The 26,166-nt window shown below is 44.5% G+C and overlaps 2 protein-coding genes across 4 annotated transcripts in view; both read left to right on the forward strand.

Annotated features, from left to right (window-relative positions):
• Positions 1-831, forward strand: part of LOC111962944 (frizzled-3-like) — a 32,995-nt gene extending 32,164 nt beyond the window's left edge. The window contains exons 8-10 of the mRNA XM_070443318.1: positions 31-139; positions 250-432; positions 719-831. Coding sequence (XP_070299419.1) covers positions 31-139; positions 250-432; positions 719-733 — 307 coding nt within the window. The 3' untranslated portion in view covers positions 734-831. The remainder of the gene's footprint in view (positions 1-30; positions 140-249; positions 433-718) is intronic.
• A 5,653-nt stretch (positions 832-6,484) lies between these two features.
• LOC111963124 (zinc finger protein ZFP2) overlaps positions 6,485-26,166 on the forward strand; it is a 19,901-nt gene continuing 219 nt past the window's right edge. Inside the window, exons 1-5 of one of the 3 annotated variants that reach the window (XM_023986359.2) lie at positions 6,485-6,644; positions 22,814-22,972; positions 23,072-23,321; positions 23,413-23,601; positions 25,298-26,166. The exon at positions 25,298-26,166 is cut by the window's right edge and continues 219 nt beyond it. In XM_023986359.2, coding sequence (XP_023842127.1) covers positions 6,642-6,644; positions 22,814-22,972; positions 23,072-23,321; positions 23,413-23,601; positions 25,298-25,302 — 606 coding nt within the window. In that variant the 5' untranslated portion in view covers positions 6,485-6,641 and the 3' untranslated portion in view covers positions 25,303-26,166. Of the gene's footprint in view, positions 6,645-22,813; positions 22,973-23,071; positions 23,322-23,412 lie in introns of all 3 variants that reach the window. The other 2 variants (XM_023986357.2, XM_023986358.2) reach the window with 2 other exon arrangements.

Consider the following 26,166-nt stretch of genomic DNA (forward strand, 5'->3'; position numbering starts at 1 on the left):
CCTCTTCCTCACCCCTCCCTTCTGCAGTAGTGGGGTGAATGAGAGCAGACAGGTGCTCCAGGAGCCAGACTTTGCCCAGTCTCTACTGAGGAACCCCCACACCCCCATCATCAGGAAATCACGGGGAACCTCCACCCAGGTATGACTGGCACCATGACCTTGTCATAAAACATGGCCCTAACCATAATTCATAATGTAATATAATATGATATCACTAATTGTTTTTCATTCCTAATCCTCCTCCCCCAGGGCACCTCCACCCACGCCTCCTCCACTCACCTGGCCATCCTGGACGAGCCTGACGACCCCAGACACGCCCCCGACGACCGTGACCAATCCACTCACTGGGCCACGCCTCCTCCACCCGCAGCAAGGCTGGCAGCGTGCACAGCAAGACCAGTTACCGGCAGCTCATCGCTCCCGAGACGGACGGTAGGAGAGGGAGATGGAAAGGAGAGGAGGGTTGGCTATAGATGCCACCTATATATGAGCGTTTTTACAGTCAAAATGATTACGTGAGAACTGGAATCAGGCTTCCCTGTTTTAGATATGGCACTCTAAGAGATCCTCTGTTATATAACTTGAGATAAAAGTTCCTGGCTGTATAAGATTCATCATTTAGAGAGCAAGCTGACATACCTGCTGGTGTGGGTGCTGTACATAAGTGCTGAGCTACTGAACTAACCTCTCCTTCCCCTATCTTTCCTCTGACCCCCAGCTACACCCCCTGTAGTTACAGAGGCGGCGAGGAGCAACATACCCCCCCACAGCAGCATGCCTCACCTCGACCATCCGCTGTCCATCATAGCAGCCTCCACCGACTGGAATCCCAATCACGGCACAGTAGCCAGCGTGATCTCGCCGTTGTCCTCACCCACCCTTATCACCCACGGGACGAGCGGTGGCTGCGTCGCTAATGATGACGATGGAGCAAGCGCCTGAACGGAATCAGGAAATGTCATCACCGCGGAACAGGAAGTTGTGAGTTGTTGACCCGCTCCCCACCTTTGACAGACACATAGGTTTCTCCCGTTCAGGAGTAGGGGGTGTGGCCTTCAGTTTGACTGACAGATGGATCACTCCTGGACAGCCTTTAACTGAGGTTGCTAACTAGCGAGATGCTAATTGCTAACCCTCAGTCAAGCAGTTGGCATTGGACTGGGCTCCCTACGGAGAGACTGGTTACAGAGACAGAGAGCCAGCCCACTATGGATGACGTGGGTTGTGTACAGGGGTTGCAACCAAATTATTTTCATTCCATTTAACTGTTCCAACCAGTAAAATAAAGTTATGAACCGGTTCGAATCCCAAAAAAAGTATGTTTTATATAGGTCCTTTCTGTTCCTTTTTTAAACCTCAGAATTTTAGATTCTTTTTTACATTTAGCTCAACATTAAATGACTTCAACAATGAATGGAGCAGCTTGCTATGGAGTGGGCATGCTATGTACATGCATTGGACAGACAAGTGTTGTGTAGTGTACGAGATGCGACTGAAATTTTGCGGGTGAGAAGAGCGCTGGGCATGAAGAGCTGGGCATCTTGAATTATACCCACAGAATTATACCTACGGAGGAGCGGCTTCTATGAAGGAACTTTGACTGTCTTTGAACTTCAAAGAGTTGGCTTGACTAACGTTGAGCCAGAGCTAGCCCTTGATCATGACTCATTTACATTACATTACACATAATTCCACCTAGACTAGCTAGCTAGCGAACAAGCTTGTGTGTGCAGAGCGGCACCAGAAATACATTTTTTTTTTTTWATGCTTTTTGTAGTTGATAAATCCAATGTAAAACCTGATAACTATCCTTAACTACCATTGAACAAGTTAATCCATTGTTCTCTAAGAAWAATGTCTGAATCATTTATCTGGCAGGCAGGCAGACACTGGAATACGTTTCTGAGTGACAAAGCAAGGGCTTTGCATAGGTGCTTTGTTGCATTTTTTTGTGGGACTGGAAGGAAAAAATGCCCGGAAAGTAAAAGAACATTATTAACCGGTTCCCATTCTTTTAAAATAACGGTTCTGATCCGGAACAGTATAGATCACTTTCGTTCTCGGTTCTGTTCCCTGAACTGGTTCCAACCCCTGGTTGTGTGTGTACTCTGATACACACAAAGCGATTAGGAGATGAGCTGTCAATGTCTGTGTTACGGTGCTCTTGTGCTGCGGCTGTGAAACTACTATTATTTTTGTATACTGTGAAGATTGGCTGTGAATACTGCTGAAAAGATGAGCTACTAGTATTTGTGTGCTTGCGTGTGTACATGCAGTGCTGTACATTAAACCGCGTTATACTCCCACCAGGTGGAGAAAAAGTAGAGAAGCGTATAAGAGATGAAGCGAAGGAAGCTAGGGGAGAAAGTGTGGCTTTGAAACAACCCTTAGGCACTCCTGTTGATTTAATATGGTCATTCCTTCACCTTGCCTTCCGATGGGCTCGGTGGAATTCATACCATATTGCTGCTGGAGTTCTTTGGGAATAGTTTCAATTTGGCATTCAGAAAGCTACAGAAGAATGATCGAAAGGGAAGAAGAGGGAGGGAGGGCGCTCAGTTTGCTGCTGCTCCAGAGCTTAGCAGAGGAATGTGGGGGGACTTATTAAGGGGGGTGGGATTTGGGGGGAGGGAGGGTGTACATAAAGTCTTTACTACTGACAAGAGGGCTCTGTGTGAAATGACAGAGGGCATGTTCCCCCAACACTGGAATAAAGGACTACTAGAAGCATACACCGGAGAGGGGGAGAAAGAAAAATGTATTATAAGGGAAAGATGAAGCTTTGATCCTGTTTCTCTTTCTTGCGTTCTATCTTTTTTTTTTTGTATCTGTCTCTCACTAATGCACATACAACTGCAGTAGTGCTCCCCATCATGGCCTTAGTGTTCTCATCACCATGAGGGACTTTTCTCACAACCCCTTAAAATCTCTCAGCCTACCTCACCTCTACCCCCAGCCTTACCTGTGAACACCACACACACACACACACACACACACACACACCACAATGTACAATAAACCCACCCTTGCCTCTAACCCAGCCTACCTCATCAGTCCAGAGGTACCTTCAACCATGCCTGCCTCTCCCCAGTCACCTGATTGCTGCTTCTGCTATTGTGTCTTAATATTTCACTGCTGCTCGTGTGTGCGTGTGTGTGTGTGTGTGTGTGTGTGTGCCTATGTGTGTGTGCCTATGTGTGTGTGCCTATGTGTGTGGTGTTGCACTATGTTAGTGGGCGTGCGTGGTGTGCCTATCGTGCGTTGCGTGTGTGCCTATGTGTGTGCGTGTGTCCGGAAACTGTCTCCTGACATCTACTTTGGTGTTTTTCCACCTGATGCCTAACACTTTACCCATGGTGCTTCACCACACGCTCATCAAGGACGTGTCCACTGGGCGCCTCAAGATACATGTGTTTCTGCCTGTCTTTCTGTCGTGTGTTGTTGAGCAAAGTAACATATTTTGGCATGTCTATCAGGGATTGGTTTTGTCAATTGCATTGTAAACAATTACATTATGCAGTTCCCATGTTTCTAGTACCATGTAAAGATTTAGGCTTACAGTAAAAAATGTGACTGTGCTTATGTGTGTAAATGTGGACTGAAGTGCTCTGCGTGTGGATTCAGACACTCAAATTCCCTTCTGTGCCTGCTTGTTTGACTGACTGTGCTTCAGTTGCCTCCTCACTCTCACTCACCTTCAGTCGCCTAAGCTCTTTCCTTAACCCTGGTCCTGGAGTGACCAGGTGTTGCAGGGTTTAGTTCCAACCAGGCACCATATCTCTTATCACCTCTCCAATTGAGTTAATTGATCAATATCTGATTGGCTATATTTCACCTTCATGTCTTCTAGGTCTGAAGCAACAAAAAAAATCGACTCAAAACCCTGCAGCATTCCAAGACCCGGGTTTTCTACCCCCACACTAGGGGATTGGAACGATAGCTTACTCTGTATTCGGGATGAGGGACATGTTGTACCTAGTTCCGCTTGCTCTCTCTGTACATATCACAGCTTTTCTATAGGAGAAGAAAATAAAAGATAGAGCACTTTAACTGTGGTTAGCTCTGTCTGAATGTGTATAGATGTCAAGTACAGTTATAGAGTTATGCAAGAATTGAAATAAAGCTTTTTGTATGAAATTGTGTTTGGGATCATTGGTTGGGGTGTGTCTGGGCAGAGATACTGTGGATATAATGATGAGATGCTTGTCTCTGCCCTAACAATGGGATATTTCGTGGTCCACAGTGCGGAACGGGGTCTGTCAAGCTCCCGCCTATTCATCTCTTTGGATTTGGTGAATACATCTCGTAATTTTTGTCTGTGTGGGTGGACCAAACTGAATTGGTCCACCCACACAGACAGCGTTGTGAAGAAGGCGCAGCAGCGCCTCTTCAACCTCAGGAGGCTGAAGAAATTCGACTTGTCACCAAAAGCACTCACAAACTTCTACAGATGCACAATCGAAAGCATCCTGTCGGGCTGTATCACCGCCTGGTACGGCAACTGCTCCGCCCACAACCGTAAGGCTCTCCAGAGGGTAGTGAGGTCTGCACAACGCATCACTGGGGGCAAACTACCYGCCCTCCAGGACACCTACAACACCCGATGTCACAGGAAGGCCATAAAGATCATCAAGGACAACAACCACCCGAGCCACTGCCTGTTCACCCCGCTATCATCCAGAAGGCGAGGTCAGTACAGGTGCATCAAAGCAGGGACCGAGAGATAGAAGCTGTTTTTCAATCTCAAGGCCATCAGACTGTTAAACAGCCACCACTAACATTTAGTGGCTGCTGCCAACATACTGACTCAACTCCAGCCACTTTAATAATGGGAATTGATAGAAATGTATGTAAAAATGTATCACTAGCCACTTTAAACAATGCCACTTAATATAATGTTTACATACCCTACATTACTCATCTCATATGTATATACTGTACTTGATACCATATGTATATACTGTACTCGATACCATCTACTGCATCTTGCCTATGCCGTTCTGTACCATCACTCATTCATATCTTTATGTACATATTCTTTATCCCTTTACACTTGTGTGTGTGTATTCGGTAGTAGTTGTGGAATTTTTAGGTTAGATTACTCGTTGGTTATTACGGCATTGTCGGAACTAGAAGCACAAGCATTTCGCTACACTCGCATTAACATCTGCTAACCATGTGTATGTGACAAATAAAATTTGATTTGATACCCCGCAAGACATGCCACCAGAAGTCTCTTCACAGTCCCAAAATCCAGAACAAACTATTGGTGGTGCACAGTACTACATAGAGCCATGACTACATGGAACTCCATTCCTCATCAAGTATCTCATGCAAGCAGTAAAATTATATCAAAATAATATGAATAATAATAAATGCACCTCATGGAACAGCGGGGACTGTGAAGACACACACACCCACATGATTACATACACACATGGATTTTGTGTTGTAGATATGTGATAGTATTATTATACCTTTATTTCAACAAGGAACACAGACTGAGACCAAGGTCTCTTTTACAGCTGGGCCCTGCGTATACATGTTTACACATACAGTTTAGGTACAATGATTAAGAAACTACACAAAACGATCACTGATGACACAAAAAATACTGCAACAGATTACACAGGTTATTCCCCTAACAGCACAAGAACTTGCATTACCCGAAACAGTTACAAGCAATACAAAAATAAAAATCCTCCAATAAATATTTAAAATGGGCAAGGGGACAAGAGTCAAGTTTAAATTTAGTCTGCAGGCTATTCCGTAGGCAAGGAGCATAACAGGAAAAGGCAGCCATACCCAACTCTGTGGAAATCGCATGGGCCTCAAGTGTAATCCATGCTTGAGACCTGGTTTTAGGAATTATAATATTGATGAGTGATGATAAATAAGAAGGTAGTTTATTCGGAAGTGCTTTATAGACAAACACGAGAGCATGTTGTTCTCGTCTCACGGACAGCGAAGTCCAACCCACATTTTGATATAAAACACAGTGGTGAGTTGTGTAGCTAGCACCCGTAATAAACCTAAGTGCACAATGATAAGTAGCATCCAGCGATTTAAGTGTTGATGCTGAAGCATGCATGTAAAAAATATCCCCATAATCTATAACATACATAAAAGTAGCGTGCACAATTTGTCTTCTATTTGTAGAGGACAAACATGTCCTGTTTCTATAGAGGAAGCCTAGCTTGATTTTTACATTAGCGCGTACCCGCTAACTAGCTAGCCATTTCACATCCGTTACAAGAGCATGCACCTGAGAGCATGTGTTGTGAAATGTATTTTAATGTTGTTAAAATAATGTATCATCAACACTATACAAAAGAAGGCTATAGAAGGTCCGTTTTTCTCAATCAACCATCCACACTTCAGTCCAGTAGGTGGCGGTAATGCATCACAAGCCATGCCAATCGACACGATTCTCCCCAGAAGAAAAATAAGGTTCRGAGCATGCGCAGAATGCTTTTCATTTCGTGGCCTAGCCAGAGCGTTCATAGAGATAGTATACCTCAGTGAGCCAGAGAGGTTTCGAACTTTAATTTGCATAGTATTACGCACCTAATAACATAACTAGCTACAAACGTGAAACGACCATTTTAAAAAAAGAAGAGGGATACAGCTAATTCAATAACATGGTAAGCAAACAGCATATTTAGCCCGTTTTGCGCCAACACAGCAACAGTTTCCGTTCGTCTTTGCAAGATCATGGTTCGCTTACGTTAGCTAGCTTCAGCAAGAGATTATGGCTACGTATAGTTAACGTTAGTTCATATAGCTACAGTCCCATCGATATGAGTCAAACATTCATTCTAGCGTCAAAATTGACTAAGTGTATAATTTTGGTAATAAAGTCAGTCGTTCAAAACGGAGATTTGCGAGATGATAGGAAACAATGGTAATGGTATGTCACGGAATGAAGGGTATGCAACAGTTGTCCTTGGGTTGGCCAATAGAGGCTGTAACACTGAGCTAGATGCTACATCCAGTAACGTTACAGCATTCAGCTCAGAGTTAAATGCTGCATAGTATCTGGCTCAGATGCCATGTTCAAGACAACTGGCAACTCGGAAAAATACGAGGTCAAATCATAACCTTTAGGTCGGAAAGTAGGAGTTCTAGAAAGAGGCCCAAATTGGATAACCGTTCAAATAGATTTTTCCCATTCGGTGCTAGTTTTTTTTACCCCCAAGTTACCAGTTCGGAACTCTGAGTTATATCCAGCATCCGTAGGGTGACCACATTTTAAAATAGAGAATGCAAGACAAAAGGATGATTTTGCAGGACAGTTAAATGTCCATCTAATTGGCGCCAGATTTTACTGCGAATATTCTAAAACCCGCATAAAAACAATATGCGCGTTTACCTACCAGAGATGTTTCCATAAAATGTACTTTTTGCGCATAAAGGTCTGTCCGTGATTTTTTTAATTGAACCTTTATTTAACTAGGCAAGTCAGTTAAGAACAAATTCTTATTTATAATGACGGCCTACCCAAAAGGCAAATGACCTCCTGCGGGGATGGGGTCTGGGATTAAAAATATAGGACAAAACACACATCGCGACGAGAGACAACCCTACATAAAGAGACCTAAGATAACAACATAGCATGGCAGCAACACATGACAACACAGCATGGTAGCAACACAACATGACAACATGGCAGCAGCACAAAACAGGGTACAAACATTGTTGGGCACAGACAACAGCACAAAAGGCAAGAAGGTAGGGACAACAATACATCACGCAGAGCAGCCACAACTTTCAGTAAGAGTGTCTATGATTGAGTCTTTGAATGAAGAGATTGAGATAAAACTGTCCAGTTTGAGTGTTTGTTGCAGCTCGTTCCAGTCGCTAGCTGCAGCGAACTGAAAAGACGAGCGACCCAGGGATGTGTGTGCTTTGGGGACCTTTTAACAGAATGTGACTGGCAGAACGGATGTTGTATATGGAGGATGAGGGCTGCATTAGATCTCTCAGATAGGGGGAGTGAGGCCTAAGAGGGTTTTATAAATAAGCATCAACCAGTGGGTCTTGCGACGGGTATTCGGAGATGACCAGTTTACAGAAGAGTATAGAGTGCAGTGATGTGTCCTATAAGGAGCATTGGTGGCAAATCTGATGGCCGAATGGTAAAGAACATCTAGCTGCTCGAGAGCACCCTTACCTGCAGATCTATAAATTACGTCTCCATAATCTAGCATGGGTAGGATGGTCATCTGAATCAGTTAGTTTGGCAGCAGGGGTGAAAGAGGAGCAATTACGAAAGAGGAAACCAAGTCTAGGTTTAACTTTAGCCTGCAGCTTTGATATGTGCTGAGAGAAGGACAGTGTACCGTCTATCCATACTCCCAACTACTTGTATATGAGGTGACTACCTCAAGCTTTAAACCCTCAGAGTTAGTAATCACACCTGTGGGGAGAGGGATATTCTTCTTACCAAACCACAAAAAACATTTGTTTTGGAGGTGTTCATGATGACGTAGTGTACATAAAAATAACTTTTGTGGTTACAATAGAAAATACAAGTTAATGGGTTTTCATTACATTGTCAACTCTACTTATATAGCGAATGTGCACACTCTGGTCTTGGCACGTGTGCTGTAGCCAACAGCTCGCAGATACAGTGTGGGTAGGCTACCTAGATGATGATATTATTATAGGGCTGGGCTATATACTGTGCCGATTTTAGCATGTAAATCTTGGTGGGAGGGGGAAAAAAGTGGGATGCATGCCAGCAAAGCCACAACACTAAACAATACATTAATTGTACTATAACGGTGACAAACGGTGCCCACAAACAGCCTACTGCTGTCCCAACATCTTACCACGGCTACACCTAGCTATCAGCGGAGCCTTGTGTGGCAGCGAAACACTTAATTCAGCCTCGTTTACTGCCTTTGAAAAAAGGCAGTAAATATTCAATATTCAATGATTACATTTCTCTAAAACAGGTTATAGGCTATATGTGCACCACCAAGTCAGAACAGTAGGCAAAATTAAGAGGGGTAAATAGACCAATGATTAGGGTGAGGCACATGGGCTACTAACATCTTACTACACAACATACACTTAGTATTACTTTCTTAGCTTCAATATACATATCTCCGTGGCATATGACATAATTTATGCAGCAGCATACAATACATTTTTGGACTCGCCTTGTTGTGCTGTGCTCACTTGAACAGGAAGGTGGCGGTGCGGTCCTTCGTGGGCAAATTTTGCCATCAAAGTCTGGCATTCTCTGGATTTATGGTGCTTTCAAAAGAACTGTGAACTCGGGGAAAAACAAGGTCGAATCATGATGATGTCATTGATCTTCAGGTTGTAGCTCTAGAAAGAGGACGGATTTACAATTCTGAGTTGGATGACCGTTCAAAACGAATTTTCCCAGTCAGAGCTCGTTTATTCCCGACTTCCCAGTTGTCTTGAACTCACTGAAGTTAAGTTTTTGCAGTTACGAGTTAAGTTGTTTTGAGCGTGGCACAAATCATGCTTCATTGACAGCATGGCCAATGTTGAATGTTTATCTTTTTAAACTTGGAAAAGAGACCCTTAATCCCAGATTTGGGACCACACAGCCATTCCACTGAATAGCAGGCTAGTGATTGCTTTGCAATGCTTGCAGTTAACATTAGCCACTCTCACTGATTCCTTCCAAACTACTCATTGTTGAATTTGCGATTTCCAACTTGTTGTGTAATGTTTATGTCCAATGGCCGATGAGCACCGATACGTTTTGTCTATAATTTCTCGTCATTATTTCTCTTCATATGACAAGGATTAAAAATGATTTTCTAGTAGATTGACGACTTGATTCATGATGATGACTGCTAGCTAAGATTTTGAAAGTATGATGTCAGTCCAATCAAAGCTACTGTACATATAACGTGATTTGACGTCATTTTATCTGTGGCCAGTGACCTTCTTGGATAGGCACTTCTAATGTAACTCTGTCAGCACCCAAGTGGCTAGAATTTTGTAGCTTTACCCATAGACTTGGCGGTGACGTAGTGTCCCTATGAATGACAGAACACTGAGCCAATCACGGTGCAATGCTCCATATTTTATGCTGGCTTGCCCCACCACCACAGAATGCACTGAGCTAGGCTGAAACACCTGCATTTTGGAGCTGCCTTACTCAAGAAAGAGACCATGTTTGTGTGCAGCTTTATTAACTCAATTTTATATATATATATATATATATATATATATATATATATATATAATGTTTTTTTTTTTTTTACATGGTTTGCAAACTGGTATGTGACACGTATCATTACCAAAATAACATGCAAAATAGGCCAGCCCCACCTGCCCTTGAATGACGCGTTGCCACTGACTATATACCCGGTATTGATGCATGGACCGGTTTGGGTTTTTACTTTACCTTCTGTAACGGTATTTCAATGTTTGGTTTGTTAAATGTGACATTGAACTCAGGCGGTCCGTTTTTATAGTTTACTCCGTTCGCTACTTGAGTCGTCTTTCCGCTTCCCAACTCAAGCCCTGCCCTGTCACTCAAGGAAAGAGCAGTTACTCGACCACGGAGTCACAAGCACTTTCTTTCCGTTCACTCTGCAGTCTGCATGGTCAGATAGACGCAACAAGATGTTGGTGAAAACAATGCTGCTTTCCACAAGTACACGATTCGTTTTTGTATCTAAATGTCTGCTAGTTTGTTGTGACTATTGTTAGCCGCTAATGCTAATCGCTAGTTGTCTGGCTAGCTAGTAGTTTGCTAAGTCGGAGCAAACGTAAATGGCTGGTACCAGTGCCGGTGTAGGCCTAGATAAGCATATTGTTTGCAATGGTATCTTAAATCAGAGGAATAAGTGAAACATGAATATGTTCGCTAGCTACATGAGGTAAGAACATGGAATGTAACATCTAATTAGGATCCCCTGGAAACAATGACCAACACTTTGGTTTTATACCCTGTCAAGAATTCCTCCCTGGCTTATTCAGTCGTTGTCATGTCGAACAACAATGAATTCAAGGTGCTGCCCAATATATTTCAACTATAGAATTAGAATAATAATTATATTTTCATGATTCCAACAGTTCACCAATTAACTAGGCCTAGAATATTTGCCCATATCATGCAGCCCTGCGTGGTACAGTGTGGAAAGGATAACAAAAGTGCAAGAAATGCAGACATTTTAGAAAATGCTGAACATTATTTTTGTTTGAAGTTGGACTGAACAGTATAAAACAATCAGAAAGCCCCATTTGAAATCACTTATTTGTGTTGCCACCCTAGTGTCATAAACTACTCAAAGCATATTTAGAACTTTAATTAATCCAAAACATAAAATATCGTCAAAAATGAGAGAGATATTGTGATATGATGTTTTGGCCATATCGCCCAKCCCAAGATTATTATGGACAAAATATATTATTTTAATTTGTCAAATGGCAGCCAAGCATCGATCATCATGTCACCAGAATAAGACCSTCCTATTTATTAGAAAGTAGTATCAAGCTCATTACCGTGCACTTTCACCACCCTGTGAAGTTCATCGTAATTTATTTAATCTGTAGCCAAGAAACTGCATGCTTTCCGAGTCGTAGTGGGAGGGCCACACAATACATTTGCGTAACTCCAATTTACTTCTATATGATGGTTATTATATCAATATTTGATCATAAAAGCGTTCCATCATTTTACCGACACAAGATCCCACCTTGTCAAGCGTAATTTGTTTTGTCGACATTTGGAACGTTTACCGACATATTTCCATCAAGCTTTTCGTGACATTTTTTTTTATCCGACATGTGCTTTACTCGCATGAAAAGGTTGGATGGAAACCTGGTTAGTGTAGCCTACATAAATACAAAATGAGGTCAACATTCTTCACATTTTACTGCTGAAATGTCCTGACTCCATCTGCATGCCAATCATTTAATCTCAATCAGTTTCATGTGAAGTTGCATTTAGATCTTCATTTACTTTTTGTGAGCATATTAAAGATGATGGTGTTAACTAAGGTTGTGGTGGTCACGACATTTTGTCAGCCGGTGATTGTCATGCAAATAACTGCCGGTCTCACAGACCGTTAATTAACATAAACACGTTTAGCATCTCCTGACCTTTTGATACATCTACATTTTAAAATGTCAAATAAATCCATTTAATATAGCCTACACCATCACAATAAATCCATCATTTATTTTAGACAGATCTAAAGGCACAGGATATGAAGAAAATGTAGCCTATTTCAGAAGAACAGAATAGGATATTCAGAGTTGTCCTTTATGTTAGGCCCTGATCTGGCTGTGGACTACACAGTTCATTTAGCAGAGAAGATTTACTTCGAATTCCGTGGCATTATTGTATATTATTTTATAGTATGAAGAATACAATTGAACATAGCTGAATAAAATGATATTTTCTCCCAATTATTTCAGAGGGATTGCGCACATGCAGCTGTTCTGTGTTGAGCAGTTAACAACAACAAAAACAGGTCCTATATAATTATTTTCAAGTTATTTATGCAACTTTAGTTGTGATACAAACGTTAGGCTATATGCTTTAATTTTTAATACATTCTAAGGTTGCATGATGCGACTCTAATGATGATTTGAGAAATGTTGCATGAAAGGCATGGGCTCTGCTTTGTTTCTTGCACAGGCTGCACACACTTCATTAGTCTCTCAGTCACAATTTGACAAGCACTTGATAATATTCTCACCGATCAAACAATTTAATTTAATCTGGTCTTTATATATAGCCTATAGGTGGAATAATGTTTTATTTAGAATGGCCCACAAAAAAAACKAATTCGTAGCCTGCATTCGAATAGCGAGTGGATGTTACGCTTGTTTTTAATATGCCAGCATAGGCAGCGCATCCATAAGGCTTGGGGAATGTAAGCTTTTCCTAAAGTAAATTGAATAAAGTTTCCAAAATTATATAGCCTTTAATAGCCTACTCCCATCTATACAGAAATACAATAATTCAAAATAGGCTACTAAAGCATGATTTGGCCACAGAGGATCATTTAGCTTGTTTTTTTTTTTAAATATAAAAAAAATAAGTTGTGTCTTGTTTTAAATCTTATTGCCTACAGTTGGAAGAAAAGGCGGCGCGTGCAATTTGGGCAGATTATTGTTGAGTTGCGACTGTCTGTGAAAAGTAGAGGCCAAAGCAGGCATACCGCAATATTTCTAAATACAATTGCAGAAAAACATAGTTATTGCTGTAAAGAGAAGACAACTAAAAGACAGATTAGTCTTTTCATTATCAAAATTCTCAATTTAATTGAGATAAACAACAGTATAGTCTATCTTATTGGCGCCAGCGGAGAGGATCGGCAATATCCCCGGTGAGTGCGTACTGCGCATATTCACTGTTTATCATTGTTGGGTCAGGGCTCCTTAAGTTTTTTTTTTGACAATATTTTCCTCCTCCAGTTTAGATGGACGTCAGATTCTACTTGTCTCCCCTTCTCGTAGGCCTGTCATATGCACCACAGTTTTTTTCTGAAAGGTTTGTCAGTGTCAACAGAGTAGGCTACCCTGTAATTTGTCATATTAAAAATGATTCTGCTAATGTCTCCMGTCATGTAACGTGTAGTAGAATTGCATGAAATGTGTTTATAAAAGGCCCAATTTTTTCCATGCAAAGAAAGAAGAAAGGTATATGATATACCCTAGGCCTATACGCACTTAGCCATGTATTGAAGTCTTTTCTTTGTTGCGAACAGTGATTGAGTTATATTATTAGTCTAAATGATGACTATCCAAATACTCATCGCATTAGGAGTAGTAGGCTATCTTACACAAGTCCGCAATGTGCTAATTATAAAGGTGCATATTTATGGTGAAAATTGGCTTCTCCAAACGTGAAACTCATGCGTGCTATGTATGCCAGGTTGTAAAGCAGATTTAAGGTGCTTCATTTTAAGAATTGAGCCATACATATATCTACACGAGATGGCTGGGATCCTCTTTTAAATAGTTGCCAGTCAAAACTCTGTTTTCACATGCGATTGGTCAATGACTGGGCTTATAAGAACACGGTTCACCTGTGCTCTCTAACCGTGTTCCAGGGGTCTTGGCCTATACGTTACCCTTTGAGTTATTTGGCCACTTTAGTTGTCACTATGATTTGAAAAGGGCATGCTGTTTCTTGCCTTACTGCACATGCTGGGCATCATTACATTTGACATTTTTTTTATCCCCTTTTCTCCCCAATTTCGTGGTATCCAATTGGTAGTTAGTCTTGTCTCATCGCTGAAACTTCCGTACGGACTCGGTAGAGGCGAAGGTCGAGAGCCGTGCATCCTCCGAAACACAACCCAGCCAAGCCGCACTGCTTCTTGACACAACGCCCGCTTAACCCAGAAGCCAGCCGCACCTATGTGTAGGAGGAAACCCTGTACACCTGGCGACCGTGTCAGCATGCATGCGCCCGGTCCGCCACAGGCGTCGCTAGAGCGCGATGGGACAAGGACATCCCGGCCTGCCAAACCCTCCCCTAACCCGGACGACACTGGGCCAATTGTGCGCCGCCCCATGGGTCTCCCGGTCGCGGCCAGCTGCGACAGAGCCTGGACTCAAATCAGGATCTTTAGTGGCACAGCGATGCAGTGCCTTAGACCATTGCGCCACTCGGGAGGCCTGCCCATTGGGGAGTAGCAGCAATGAAACGATTGTAATTGGATCGCAATTGGATATCACGAAATTGGGAGAAAAATGGGATAAAATTTAATGTCTGGAATTAATTCCAGAAAGTTGTTAGTCTCAGCCTCTTCCCTGGGTAAAACCATATCCAAGAACCGGTGTTGTACTGTATTACTATGGGGTGGCATAGGTCAACACACTTATCCCTCTACAGCTACATATACAGTGCATATTCAGACCCCTTGACTTTTTCCACATTTTGTTATGTTACAGCCTTATGTTACAGCCGCTCCACCWTTCATTTTCCATTTGTTTTGTCTTGTTTTCCCGCACACCTGGTTCACATTCCCTCATCAGACTAAATGTATATTACTCTCTGTTTCCCCCATGTCTGTGTGTGGAATTGTTCTTTGTGTAGGGTGTTACGCTACAGGCTGGCTTGCGCTAGGTTTGTTTCAAACCTAGGTTTGTTTGTTTTGTTTAATTCGGTTCATGTCACCGTGGTTGTGCTTTGTGCTGCCTTGCCTGTGCCTTTGGGCCAGGGTGTATATTAAAGTTCTCCGCCTGACTTCCCGGCAACCAGTCACTCACCCCGTTACAGAATTCCACACCTATCAATGGAGTCAGCAGGAGTGGGTGCCCCCGTTGTGGGGGTAGAGTAGCGCTTCCGGGAGCACGCGGCGATGCTTCACCATCTCGGCGCTGTCATGGACCGCGTCGTCCAGACTATGGACCGCTGGGAGAGACAGGGAGTCCCTTCAGCGCCCCCACCAGCACAACAGGGGTCTCCACTACTCACCTCCTCTGCACCCGGTCCCAGTGGGATTCGTCTCGCTCTTCCCAGGGAGTTTGATGGACCCTGGCCGCCGGAGCGGGATGGAACGACAAGGCCCTGATCGACCACTATCGCTGTAGCTTGCGTGAGGATGTCCATCGAGAGTTGGCCTGCAGGGACACCACCCTCACCTTTGACCAGCTGGTGGACCTGTCCATCCGGCTGAATAACCTGCTGGTCACCCGCGGACGTTCAGATGCGGCTCTGTCGGTTTCATCTCCCAGCACCACCACTCCGTTGCCTATGGAGCTAGGGGGTGCTGCGCTCGGGGAGTCCGGAGGGGGGGCCTTCACATGCACCATCTGTGGCCGCAGAGGTCACACTGCCGGTCGGTGTTGGGTTGGTTCCTCTTGGGGTCGAGGCAGCAGGCAGAGAGCTCTGGCGTCATCCCAGGTGAGCTTGCACCATTCTCACCCAGAGCCCTCTGTTGCCCACTTGTTTTTGCAAGCCAACTTTCCTGAGTTTTCCCCGCATTCCCAGCATAAGGCGCTCGTCAATTCAGGCACGGCTGGGAATTTTATCGACAGAGCATTCGCCCATAACTTAGGGATCCCCRTTGTTCCAGTGGTTAGGCCCTTTCCAGTTCACGCGTTTGACAGTCGACCATTAGGGTCCGGCTTTATCAGGGAGGCGCAGGGGGGTCACAGGGAGAGAATCAGTCTCTTCCTCATTGACTCTCCTGTGTTTCCTGTGGTGATAGGCCTGGTTAGCCTGTCATGACCCCACTGTTTCATGGCAATGGAGGGCTCTCACGGGGTGGTCGCGAGAGTGCTCGGGGAGGTGTTTGGGGGTATCCATTGGTGCTACTACGGTGGAAAGTCCAGACCAGGTCTCCACCGTGCGCATTCCCCCCGAATATTCCGATTTGGCTCTCGCCTTCTCTAAGAAGGTGACTCAATTACCACCGCATTGTCGGGGGGATTGTGCGATAAACCTTCAGGTAGACGCCGCACTTCCCAGGAGTCACGTGTATCCCCTGTCACAGGCGGAGACGGCGGCTATGGAGACATATGTCTCCGAATCTCTGCGTCAGGGGTACATTCGGTCCTCCACTTCACCCGCCTCCTCGAGTTTCTTTTTCGTGAAGGAGGGAGGTCTGCGCCCGTGTATTGACTATCGAGCCCTTAACCAGATCACTGTGAAGTACAGTTACCCGCTACCTCTCATAGCCACAGCGATTGAGTCAAGGCACGGGGCGCGCTTCTTCACTAAACCAGATCTCAGGAGCGCTTACAACCTGGTGCGTATCCGGGAGGGAGACGAGTGGAAGACCGCATTCAGTACCACCTCAGGGCATTATGAGTACCTCGTCATGCCGTACGGGTTGTTGAATGCTCCGTCAGTCTTCCAAGCCTTTGTGGTCGAGATTTTCAGAGACCTGCACGTGCAGGGTGTAGTGGTGTATATCGATGACATTCTGATATACTCCGCTGCACGCGCCGAGCATGTGTCCTTGGTGCGCAAGGTGCTTGGTCGACTATTGGAGCATGACCTGTATGTCAAGGCTGAGAAATGCCTGTTCTTCCAGCAGTCCATCTCCTTTCTAGGATACCGCATTTCCACCTCAGGGGTGGAGATGGAGAATGACTGCATTTCAGCCATGCGTAATTGGCCGACTCCCACCACGGTGGTTTGTCCGGAGTTTTGGTCAGGTAGCGGCTCCCATTACCTCACTGCTGAAGGGTGGCCCGGTGCGTTTTCAGTGGTCGGCTGAGGCGGACAGGGCTTTTGGTCACCTAAGGGCTCTGTTTACCTCGGCTCTCATGCTGGCGCATCCGGATGCCTCTTTGGCGTTACGGTGGAGGTTGATGCGTCCGAGGCTGAGCTCCGGTATGCCACCGACGCTCCGCCCCTGTGCCTTCTTGAAGTAGCTCAGCCCAGCGGAGCAAAACTATGATGTGGGGGACCGGGAGCTGTTGGCTGTGGTCAAGGTGTTGAAGGCGTGGAGACATTGGCTTGAAGGGGCTCAACACCCTTTTCTCATCTGGACTGACCACCGCAACCTGGAGTACATCTGGGCAGCGAGGAGACTGAATCCTCGTCAGGTAAGGTGGGCCATGTTTTTTTTTTACCCGTTTTTGTTTTCACCCTTTCAGACCAGGTTCCCAGAATGTTAAGGCAGACGCACTGTCCCGGCTGTATCACACAGAGGAGCGGCCCATGGATCCTACTCCCGGCCTCCTGCCTGGTGGCACCTGTAATATGGGAGCTGGATGCGGACACTGAGCGGGCGTTATGTGCAGAGCTCGCTCCCCTCCAGTGTCCCGCTGGGCGTCTGTACATTCTTTCTGCTGTCCGTGACCTGTTGATCTATTGGGCCCACACGTCATCCAGTCATCGATCGGACGGTGCGCTGTTTGAGTGGGAAGTACTGGTGGCCCACCTTGGCAAAGGTGAGGGTTTGTGTTTCCTCCTGCTCGGTGTGCGCCCAGTGTAGGGCTCCTAGGCACCTGCCCAGAGGTAAGCTACACCCCTTACCCGTTCCACAACGGCTTTGGTCGCATCTGTCGGTCGATTTTCCTCACCGATCTTCCTCACTCACAGGGTAACACCACGATCCTGGTCGTTGTGGACCGTTTTTCCAGTCCTGCCATCTCCCTCTGCCCGGTCTCATTACGGAACTACAGACTGCAGGGGCCTTGTTTACACACGTCTTCCGGCACTACGGGGTGCCTGAGGATATAGTGTCTGATCTGGGTCCCCAGTTCACTTCGAGGGTCTGGAGGGCGTTCATGGAACGTCTGGGGGTCTCGATCAGCCTTACCTCAGGTTTTCACCTCGAGAGTAATGGGCAGGTGGAGAGAGTGAACCAGGATGTGGGTAGGTTTCTGCAGTCTTATTGTCAGGACCGGCCAGGGGAGTGGGTGGCGTTCGTGCCCTGGGCCGAGGTGGCTCAGATCTCGCTCCGCCACTCCTCCACTAACCTCTCGTCCTTGGGGTACCAGCCGGTTCTGGCGCCTTGGCATCAGAGTCAGACCGAGGCTCCTGCGGTGCATGACTGGTTCAGGCGCGCAGAGGAGACCTGGGATGCCTCCCATGTTCACCTCCAGTGGGCCGTGCTGCGCCAGAAGGCCAGCGCAGACTGTCACCGCAGTGAGGCCCCGAAACTTGCCCCTCCGCCTGCCCTGCCGGAAGCTGGGGCCGCAGTTTGTGGGGCCATTTTAAAGTGCTGAGGAGACTGTACGAGGTTAGTTACCAGTTACAGCTTCCCCCCGATTACCATGTTAACCCCTCGTTCCATGTCTCTCTCCTCAGGCCGGTGGTGGTGGGCCCGCTCCAGGAGTCTGAGGTGCGGGAGGTTCCTCCGCCCCCTTTGGACATCGAGGGGGCACCGGCGTACTCCGTTTGCGCCATACTGGATTTGATGCGAGGGGCCTTCATTACCTCGTGGACTGGGAGGGGTACGGTCCGGAGGAGAGATGCTGGGTCCCGGGGGAGGATGTTTTGGACCCTTCTATGCTGCGGGAGTTCCACCGTCTTCGCCCGGATCGCCCTGTCAATATTTGCAGTGTTGACCCTTCTTTTTCAAGACCTCTGCAATCCGCCTTGGCATGCTGTCAATTAACTTCTGGGCCACATCCTGACTGATGGCAGCCCATTCTTGCATAATCAATGCTTGGAGTTTGTCAGAATTTGTGGAATTTTGTTTGTCCACCCGCCTCTTGAGGATTGACCACAAATTCTCAATGAGATTAAGGTCTGGGGAGTTTCCTGGCCATGGACCCAAAATATCGATGTTTTGTTCCCTGAGCCACTTAGTTATCACTTTTGCCTTATGGCAAGGTGCTCCATCATGCTGGAAAAGGCATTGTTCATCAGCAAACTGTTTGTACCATTCTTTATTCATGGCTGTGTTCTTAGGCAAACTTGTGAGTGAGCCCACTCCCTTGGCTGAGAAGCAACCCCACACATGCATGGTCTTAGGATGTTTTACTGTTGGCATGACACAGGACTGATGGTAGCGCTCACCTTGTCTTCTCCGGACAAGCTTTTTTTCCGGCTGCCCCAAACAATTGGAAAGGGGATTCATCAGAGAAAATGACTTTTCCCCAGTCCTCAGCAGTCCAATCCCTGTACCTTTTGCAGAATATCAGTCTGTCCCTGATGTTTTTCCTGGAGAGAAGTGGCTTCTTTGCTGCCCTTCTTGACACCAGGCCATCCTCCAAAAGTCTTCGCCTCACTGTGCGTGCCGATGCACTTACACCTGCCTGCTGCCATTCCTGAGCAAGCTCTGTACTGGTGGTGCCACGATCCCGCAGCTGAATCAACTTTAGGAGACGGTCCTGGCGCTTGCTGGACATTCTTGGGTGACCTGAAGCCTTCTTCACAACAATTGAACCGCTCTCCTTGAAGTTCTTGATGATCCGATAAATGGTTGATTTAGGTGCAATCTTACTGGCAGTAATATCCTTGCCTGTGAAGACCTTTTTGTGCAAAGCAATAATGACGGCACATGTTTCCTTGCAAGTAACCATGGTKGACAGAGGAAGAACAATGATTCCAAGCACCACCCTCCTTTTGAAGCTTCCAGTCTGTTATTCGAACTCAATCAGCTTGACAGAGTTATCTCCAGCCTTGTCCTCGTCAACACTCACACCTGTGTTAACGAGAGAATCACTGACATGATGTCAGCTGGTCCTTTTGTGGCAGGGCTGAAATGCAATGGAAATGTTTTGGGGGGGATTCAGTTCATTTGCATGGCAAAGAGGGACTTTGCAATGAATTGCAAGTCATCTGATCATTCTTCATAACATTCTGGAGTATATACAAATTGCCATCATACAAACTGAGGCAGCAGACTTTGTGAAAATTAATATTTGTGTCATTCTCAAAACTTTTAGCCACGACTGTATACCGTAGCTAATACAAATCACCGGGAGACATTTTTCAACTAACCTTTACTTGACAATACTTTCTTTGTTCCCGATTCGGAAGTAGCTTGTCTCTTTTATAAATGTCTGTGAACAGTTTCAAGTAGGTCCTTTTTAAATTAATTAAAATATTAAATCTACTTTTTGTACAAAGTGAGAAATGCCTCTTGCATGTGTTTGGGTCACATGGCTGCATTGCTTAGAACTGATAGTTCCTGCAAATATGTTGGGAAGTGCGAGATGCCTTCCAGCTAAAATGGTGAGGGAACTCCTCACGAATATTAACTTTTTATTGGAGTTCCACCTGTAACTAGAAACAGGCGTTTCYGAATTGATATCGAAGAAAGTAATACCAAGTAAAAATTGGTCTAGAATTGGCTCTTTACCCTTAACACTAGCAGCATGTCAACAGCTATCCACAAGCTGTAACAGCTTATGTTGGACTACTTCATATGATTTATTAGCTAGCTAACGTTAGGTTGCTCATTGTGATGCACCGATATCCGATATTTTCCTTGCCAAAAAAAACGATACCGATATTTACCATTTTAGCGGCCTTTTAAGCATTCTAGTACAGTTAAATAGTTAATACACACATGGACGCAGCGGTCTAAGGCACTGCTTCTCAGTGCAAGATGCGTCACTACAGTCCCTGGTTCAAATCCAGGCTGTATCACATCCGGCCGTGATTGGGAGTCCCATAGTGCGGCGCACAATTGGCCCAGCATCGTCCGGGCCATCATTGTAAATAAGAATTTGTTCTTAACTGACTTGCCTAGTTAAATCAAGGTTACACACACACCACACTGACCAAAAAGTTATTTTGTTGGCATTTACATATGTCCCCATTACCAGTCAAACATAATCAAAACCTATTTCTTTCATTTCCTTGCTGTGCTGTTTTGTTGTTCAGTCATTTCATTCTCAACCAGGATTTCTATTTCTATGCCGTTTGGGTCTTTGCGTGTCATAAAACGATACAATTCAAATAACACGATTTGACACGTCAAATAACGCGACATCTGTTTTTAGCTAGCTAACTATATAGCTAGGTGTCATCTAAAATAACCCTCATTTATAAGACAGTTCTTATTTGATTAATGGTGGTCGGACCCATCTGTGAAGCTAAACACAATAAGGATTAGCCACAATAGTGGATTTTGCGGTTAGCCGTCAAAATCAAAGTATGGCATAATTCTATTTGTATTCATTTGCATTACTGTCAATTACATAATTTTATTTTAAAGGCAAACCGCAAATTCCACTATTGTGCCTAATCCTTATTGTGGCTTGCTTCACAACCCCAGTGCGTTCAGCCTCACTAGCCAGATGCAGCCAGCTGACTGCTTATAACGTTRGCTTTGGGCAACAGGGTTAAGTAGCTGGCTAGCTATTTATTCTCATGAACCAAAGTTCAATTTCAATAGGCGAACAACAAGTGGCAACCTAGCTAATACTTACCCACAAGGATTCCTAATCATTGCTAAGAAWAATGAAAATGACTGCAGGTTCTACTGGTCATTGTTTCAGGCTGGTTGTATTGGTGCTAGCTAGGTACCAAGCTAAAGCTAGTTACCCCAGAAGTTGCGGTCGAACAAATTATGCTTTATTACCAACGCGGTATTGTAAACACATCGTTCGTGGCCGGTGTTTGCTTGTTTGCAGATTTTTTTGTACAGCTTTGATAGTGCTACTGTATCTTTTTTCACACGCAAAGACCCAAACGACGTTCCATAGTATGTATGTCGTGAAGCTAATAGCAGTGACGCTATTACTGTGTAACTCCAGTAGGGCAACATCTGAAAAATAGCGCACTTTGTAGTGTTGACCGGTGCTCGACCAGTCGGCGAAAGCCAACATCACCAACAACAGAGAACGGTTGATTGTCAAGGGCAATGAATTCCATATCTTGGCTTTAGTGGATTTCGCCTTTGAGTTGTCTCGCTGAAATTTTGTTACTCTTTCAAATGACTGCTCGATCCACACAGCAGACATTGTGGGCTAGTTTAGGAATGCTGTGTTGCACATATAGCGTAAAATTTTACGTGGCGTCATTATGTCACGTACCTACGTTATATAGGTATGCACGTCAGCTTTGACATCGGTTTTGCACATCGGGATGTTAAACTAGACATTGGCCGATTCCGGTGTTGGCATTTTTAGCTAATATCGGCCGATTCCGATATGTTCACCGATATATCGTGCATCCCTAGTTGCTAGCTAAACTCCTCTTCGTGTGTCTCATTTCTCAAGGTAAAAGACTTGGGTTGTTCTTGATTTGCGGTGGCATTTACGTTCCTTGCCTTTGCAACCATGAAAAACACTTAAAATGACTAACAGTTACACATCATACATGTTTTTGTTTATATTGAACTGTCCCACTTGCTACTACACCTTTTCATGAATCTAGTGTGTGTTGTATACAGATATTGAACTTGACCCACCTACATAATATCTGTTGTCATTATTCTAGGATTGTGAGGACAGTGCCAGCATGTCTCTTCCCCACCACCCTGATCCCGAACGTACAGAGTCACTGGGTCCTGATTGTAACAGTGGAACTCTTGCACTGTTGCTGGAAGACTGCATTAATCTGCTGGGGACAAATGCAGAGTCTATGAAACTGGAGGAGGTAGCGTAGTAAGCCTACATTACCAAGTGATGTAGTTTGTCAGTGTTTATTAGTCCATTTGACACCACCTACACTCTGTTTATGTTGTGTTTATTTTAGGATTGTGAGGACATTTCCAGCATGTCTCTTCCCCACCAACCCGAGCCCAATATGCCCCTCAAGTGGGTAACAGTACTGCTGCAAGACTGCAGGAAATCACTGAGTCCTGGCTGTAACAGTGGAGCTCAGTGGACACTACTGCCTCTCAAGAGAGTTAGAGTACAGGTGGAGGACTGCAGGAAGAAGCTGGGGCCAAATGCACAATCTATACAAGTTGAGGTTGTTGATAGCAAAGGATCAACTCATCCAGGTATTTGATCAAATTTGCAAACCCTTATTATGCATTTGGTTATATTTGACTTGTGTTGGTGAACTTGATGCTGACTCTCTTCTTTGTGTAGCCCAAGACCCCCTCCCTCACACAGGTGTAAAGCCCAACCAACATGGAGAGCTTGGAGAGAATTCATCTGCATCAACCGAACATGGAGAGATCTCTGCTCCAGGAGAGCTTGGCGAGAACTCATCTGCAACAAATCTTAAACTAAAGGATGCCGACAAAACAAAAAGACCTCACCACTGCTCTCAGTGTGGTAAGAGTTTCAAAACATCAAATGATCTTAAAGTACATCAGAGAATTCACACTGGAGAGAAGCCTTACCACTGCCCTTATTGTGGAAAGGATTTTGCTCAAACTGGTTATTTTAATGTGCACCTGCGACAGCACACTGGAGAAAAGCCTTACCAATGCTCTGAATGTGATCAATGTTTTTCACGTCCTGACAGTTTTAAATTACACCAAAAAGTTCACATGAAAATTCATACTGAAAAGAAGCCTTATTACTGCTCTGACTGTGGGAAGAATTTCTCTCAGGCGAGTTACTTTAAGATACACCAACGAATTCACACTGGAGAAAAACCCTTCCACTGCTCTGGCTGCGAGAAACGCTTTACTACATCAGCTGAATTGAAATTGCATGAGCGGGTACATTCAGGAGTTAAACCTCACCACTGTGCTGACTGTGGGAAGAGTTTTTCTGTACTTTCTCGATTACGAAGACATCAACTTACACATACTGGAGAAAAACCTTTCTCCTGTCAACAGTGTGGAAAAGGTTTCCCTGAGAAATTTAGTTTACAAACACACCAGCAAATACACATAGGAGAGAAGGCTTTTAACTGCTCTGACTGTGGGAAGAGTTTTACCTTAAAACGTTACTTAACAATTCATCAAAGATCACACACTGGACAGAAACCGTACAAATGCACTGTCTGTGGGAAGGAATTTGCACGAGGCAGCAACTTCATAGCACACCAGCGAGTACATACTGGAGAGAAGCCATACTCCTGCTCCTTTTGTGAGAAACGATGCTATACATCAACTGATCTAAAAATTCATCAGAGAATGCACACAGGAGAGAAACCATTCCCTTGCCCTRATTGTGAAAAACGCTTCAGTGCAAAAGTTCAACTAACAGCTCATCAGAGAGTGCACACAGGCGAGTTGCCCTACTCATGCTGTGAATGTGGGAGGGGCTACCCACACCTGCAAAGTTTGAAGTACCACCGGGAAAAACAACACAAATTGAAAATCTCACCACTGAAGAAGACGACTAAGAAGAACACAATTAAATAACATGATGTGCTACATTTCTCATTGCCAATCCGAGCAAGACATTGTTGAGTCAGTTGATACTGGAAAGGGGCTTTGTATCACAGTTAACAGTGTGAATTGAGATGTTCAGCATTAGGATCCCCTTCATACACCGGAGAAAACCCTTGAAAGGTTTCGTTATGCGTTGATCTATTCTTTGCTATTTAGGTGGCAGTGTACGACACAGGGCCAGTTGCCCAGAAACTAGTCCCGGATTAAGCTATTTCAACAGAGATTCTCCCGTTGCGCAAGAGGTGTGTGAAGATGCTTAGGAATAATTTGTGCACTGATTACAGACCAGTCATGTATAGCAGCAGGCTGCCCACTCAATCATATTTCAATCAGTAATGTATTGATCTTTGCTATGTACAGCCCTGCCTCATGTAAGCAGTTACTAACAAGATTTTCCTCAATCTGCGCATAGGATAAGATGGTTTCTTCCTGTGTTTGAAGCATTCAATGAAAAGAACACCTTCCCTACAATCAAAGATAGGGGAGGTTTGATAATGCTGTGGGGTTGCTTTGCTGCCACTGGTATTGGGGGTTCTTGAGCGTGCGCAAGGCATCATGAAATCCGCAGGTCATCAGGTATCCAATGTTAAACCCAGTGTCCAAAAATGTGGTCTCCATTGAAGGTTGAGGGTGTTCCAGAAGTACAACGACCCCAACAAAAACACACAAAGCACCCAGGAATGGTTCAAGAAGAGAGACTGTTCTGGAGTGGCCAGCGAAGATTGCTGATCTGAATCACAACCAAAACCTATGGCGAGAGTTGAAACAGAGGTTGCTGCAGGTTACCCTTCAAACATTGAAGAATTAGAGCACTTTGCTACTGAAAAGTGGGCCAAACATCCAGTTGAAAGGTGCAGCAAGCTCATTGATGGTTATAATAAGTGTTTGTCTGCAGTTAACTTTGCCAAAAGATGTGCAACCAAGTAGCTCCAGGGTGTCGATGCCATTTGTCCATGCCATTTGTCTTTTATTTTCTCAATTAAAATTGTAAATTTAAGTTCACAACAAAATTGGTTCTGCAAATGTTGAAAAACCAATAAACTGTGGCCAAAAGTTAGGGAGTTATTTGAAGGCCCAGTGCAGTCAGAAAAGTGATTTTCATGTGTTTTATATATATTTCCACACTGAGGTTAGAATAATACTGAAATTGTGAAAATGATAATGCCCTTTTAGCGTAAGAGCTGTTTGAAAAGACTGCCTGAAATTTCAACCTGTTTTAATGGGATGGAGTTCTGGCCTCTGGTGACATCACCAGGCAGTAAATGAGTTAATAGACCATTAAGAAAGAGTTCAAAACCTCTCTGCCGATAACAGCTAGTTTTCAGTTTTACACTCTTAATTGGTACTTAATTTTTATCTAGAAATGTGATATTGAGATAAAAACGGATGCAAGGATGCCAATATATTTGTCAGAAACTGTGCTGTACAATATTCAAATCCTGCTTTATGTGCCCTCTTGACTCCTGAAAATGTTAGTTATTTTGCTGCTTAC

This window comes from Salvelinus sp. IW2-2015, linkage group LG4q.2, assembly GCF_002910315.2.
Source record: "Salvelinus sp. IW2-2015 linkage group LG4q.2, ASM291031v2, whole genome shotgun sequence".
Classification (NCBI taxonomy): Eukaryota; Metazoa; Chordata; class Actinopteri; order Salmoniformes; family Salmonidae; genus Salvelinus; species Salvelinus sp. IW2-2015.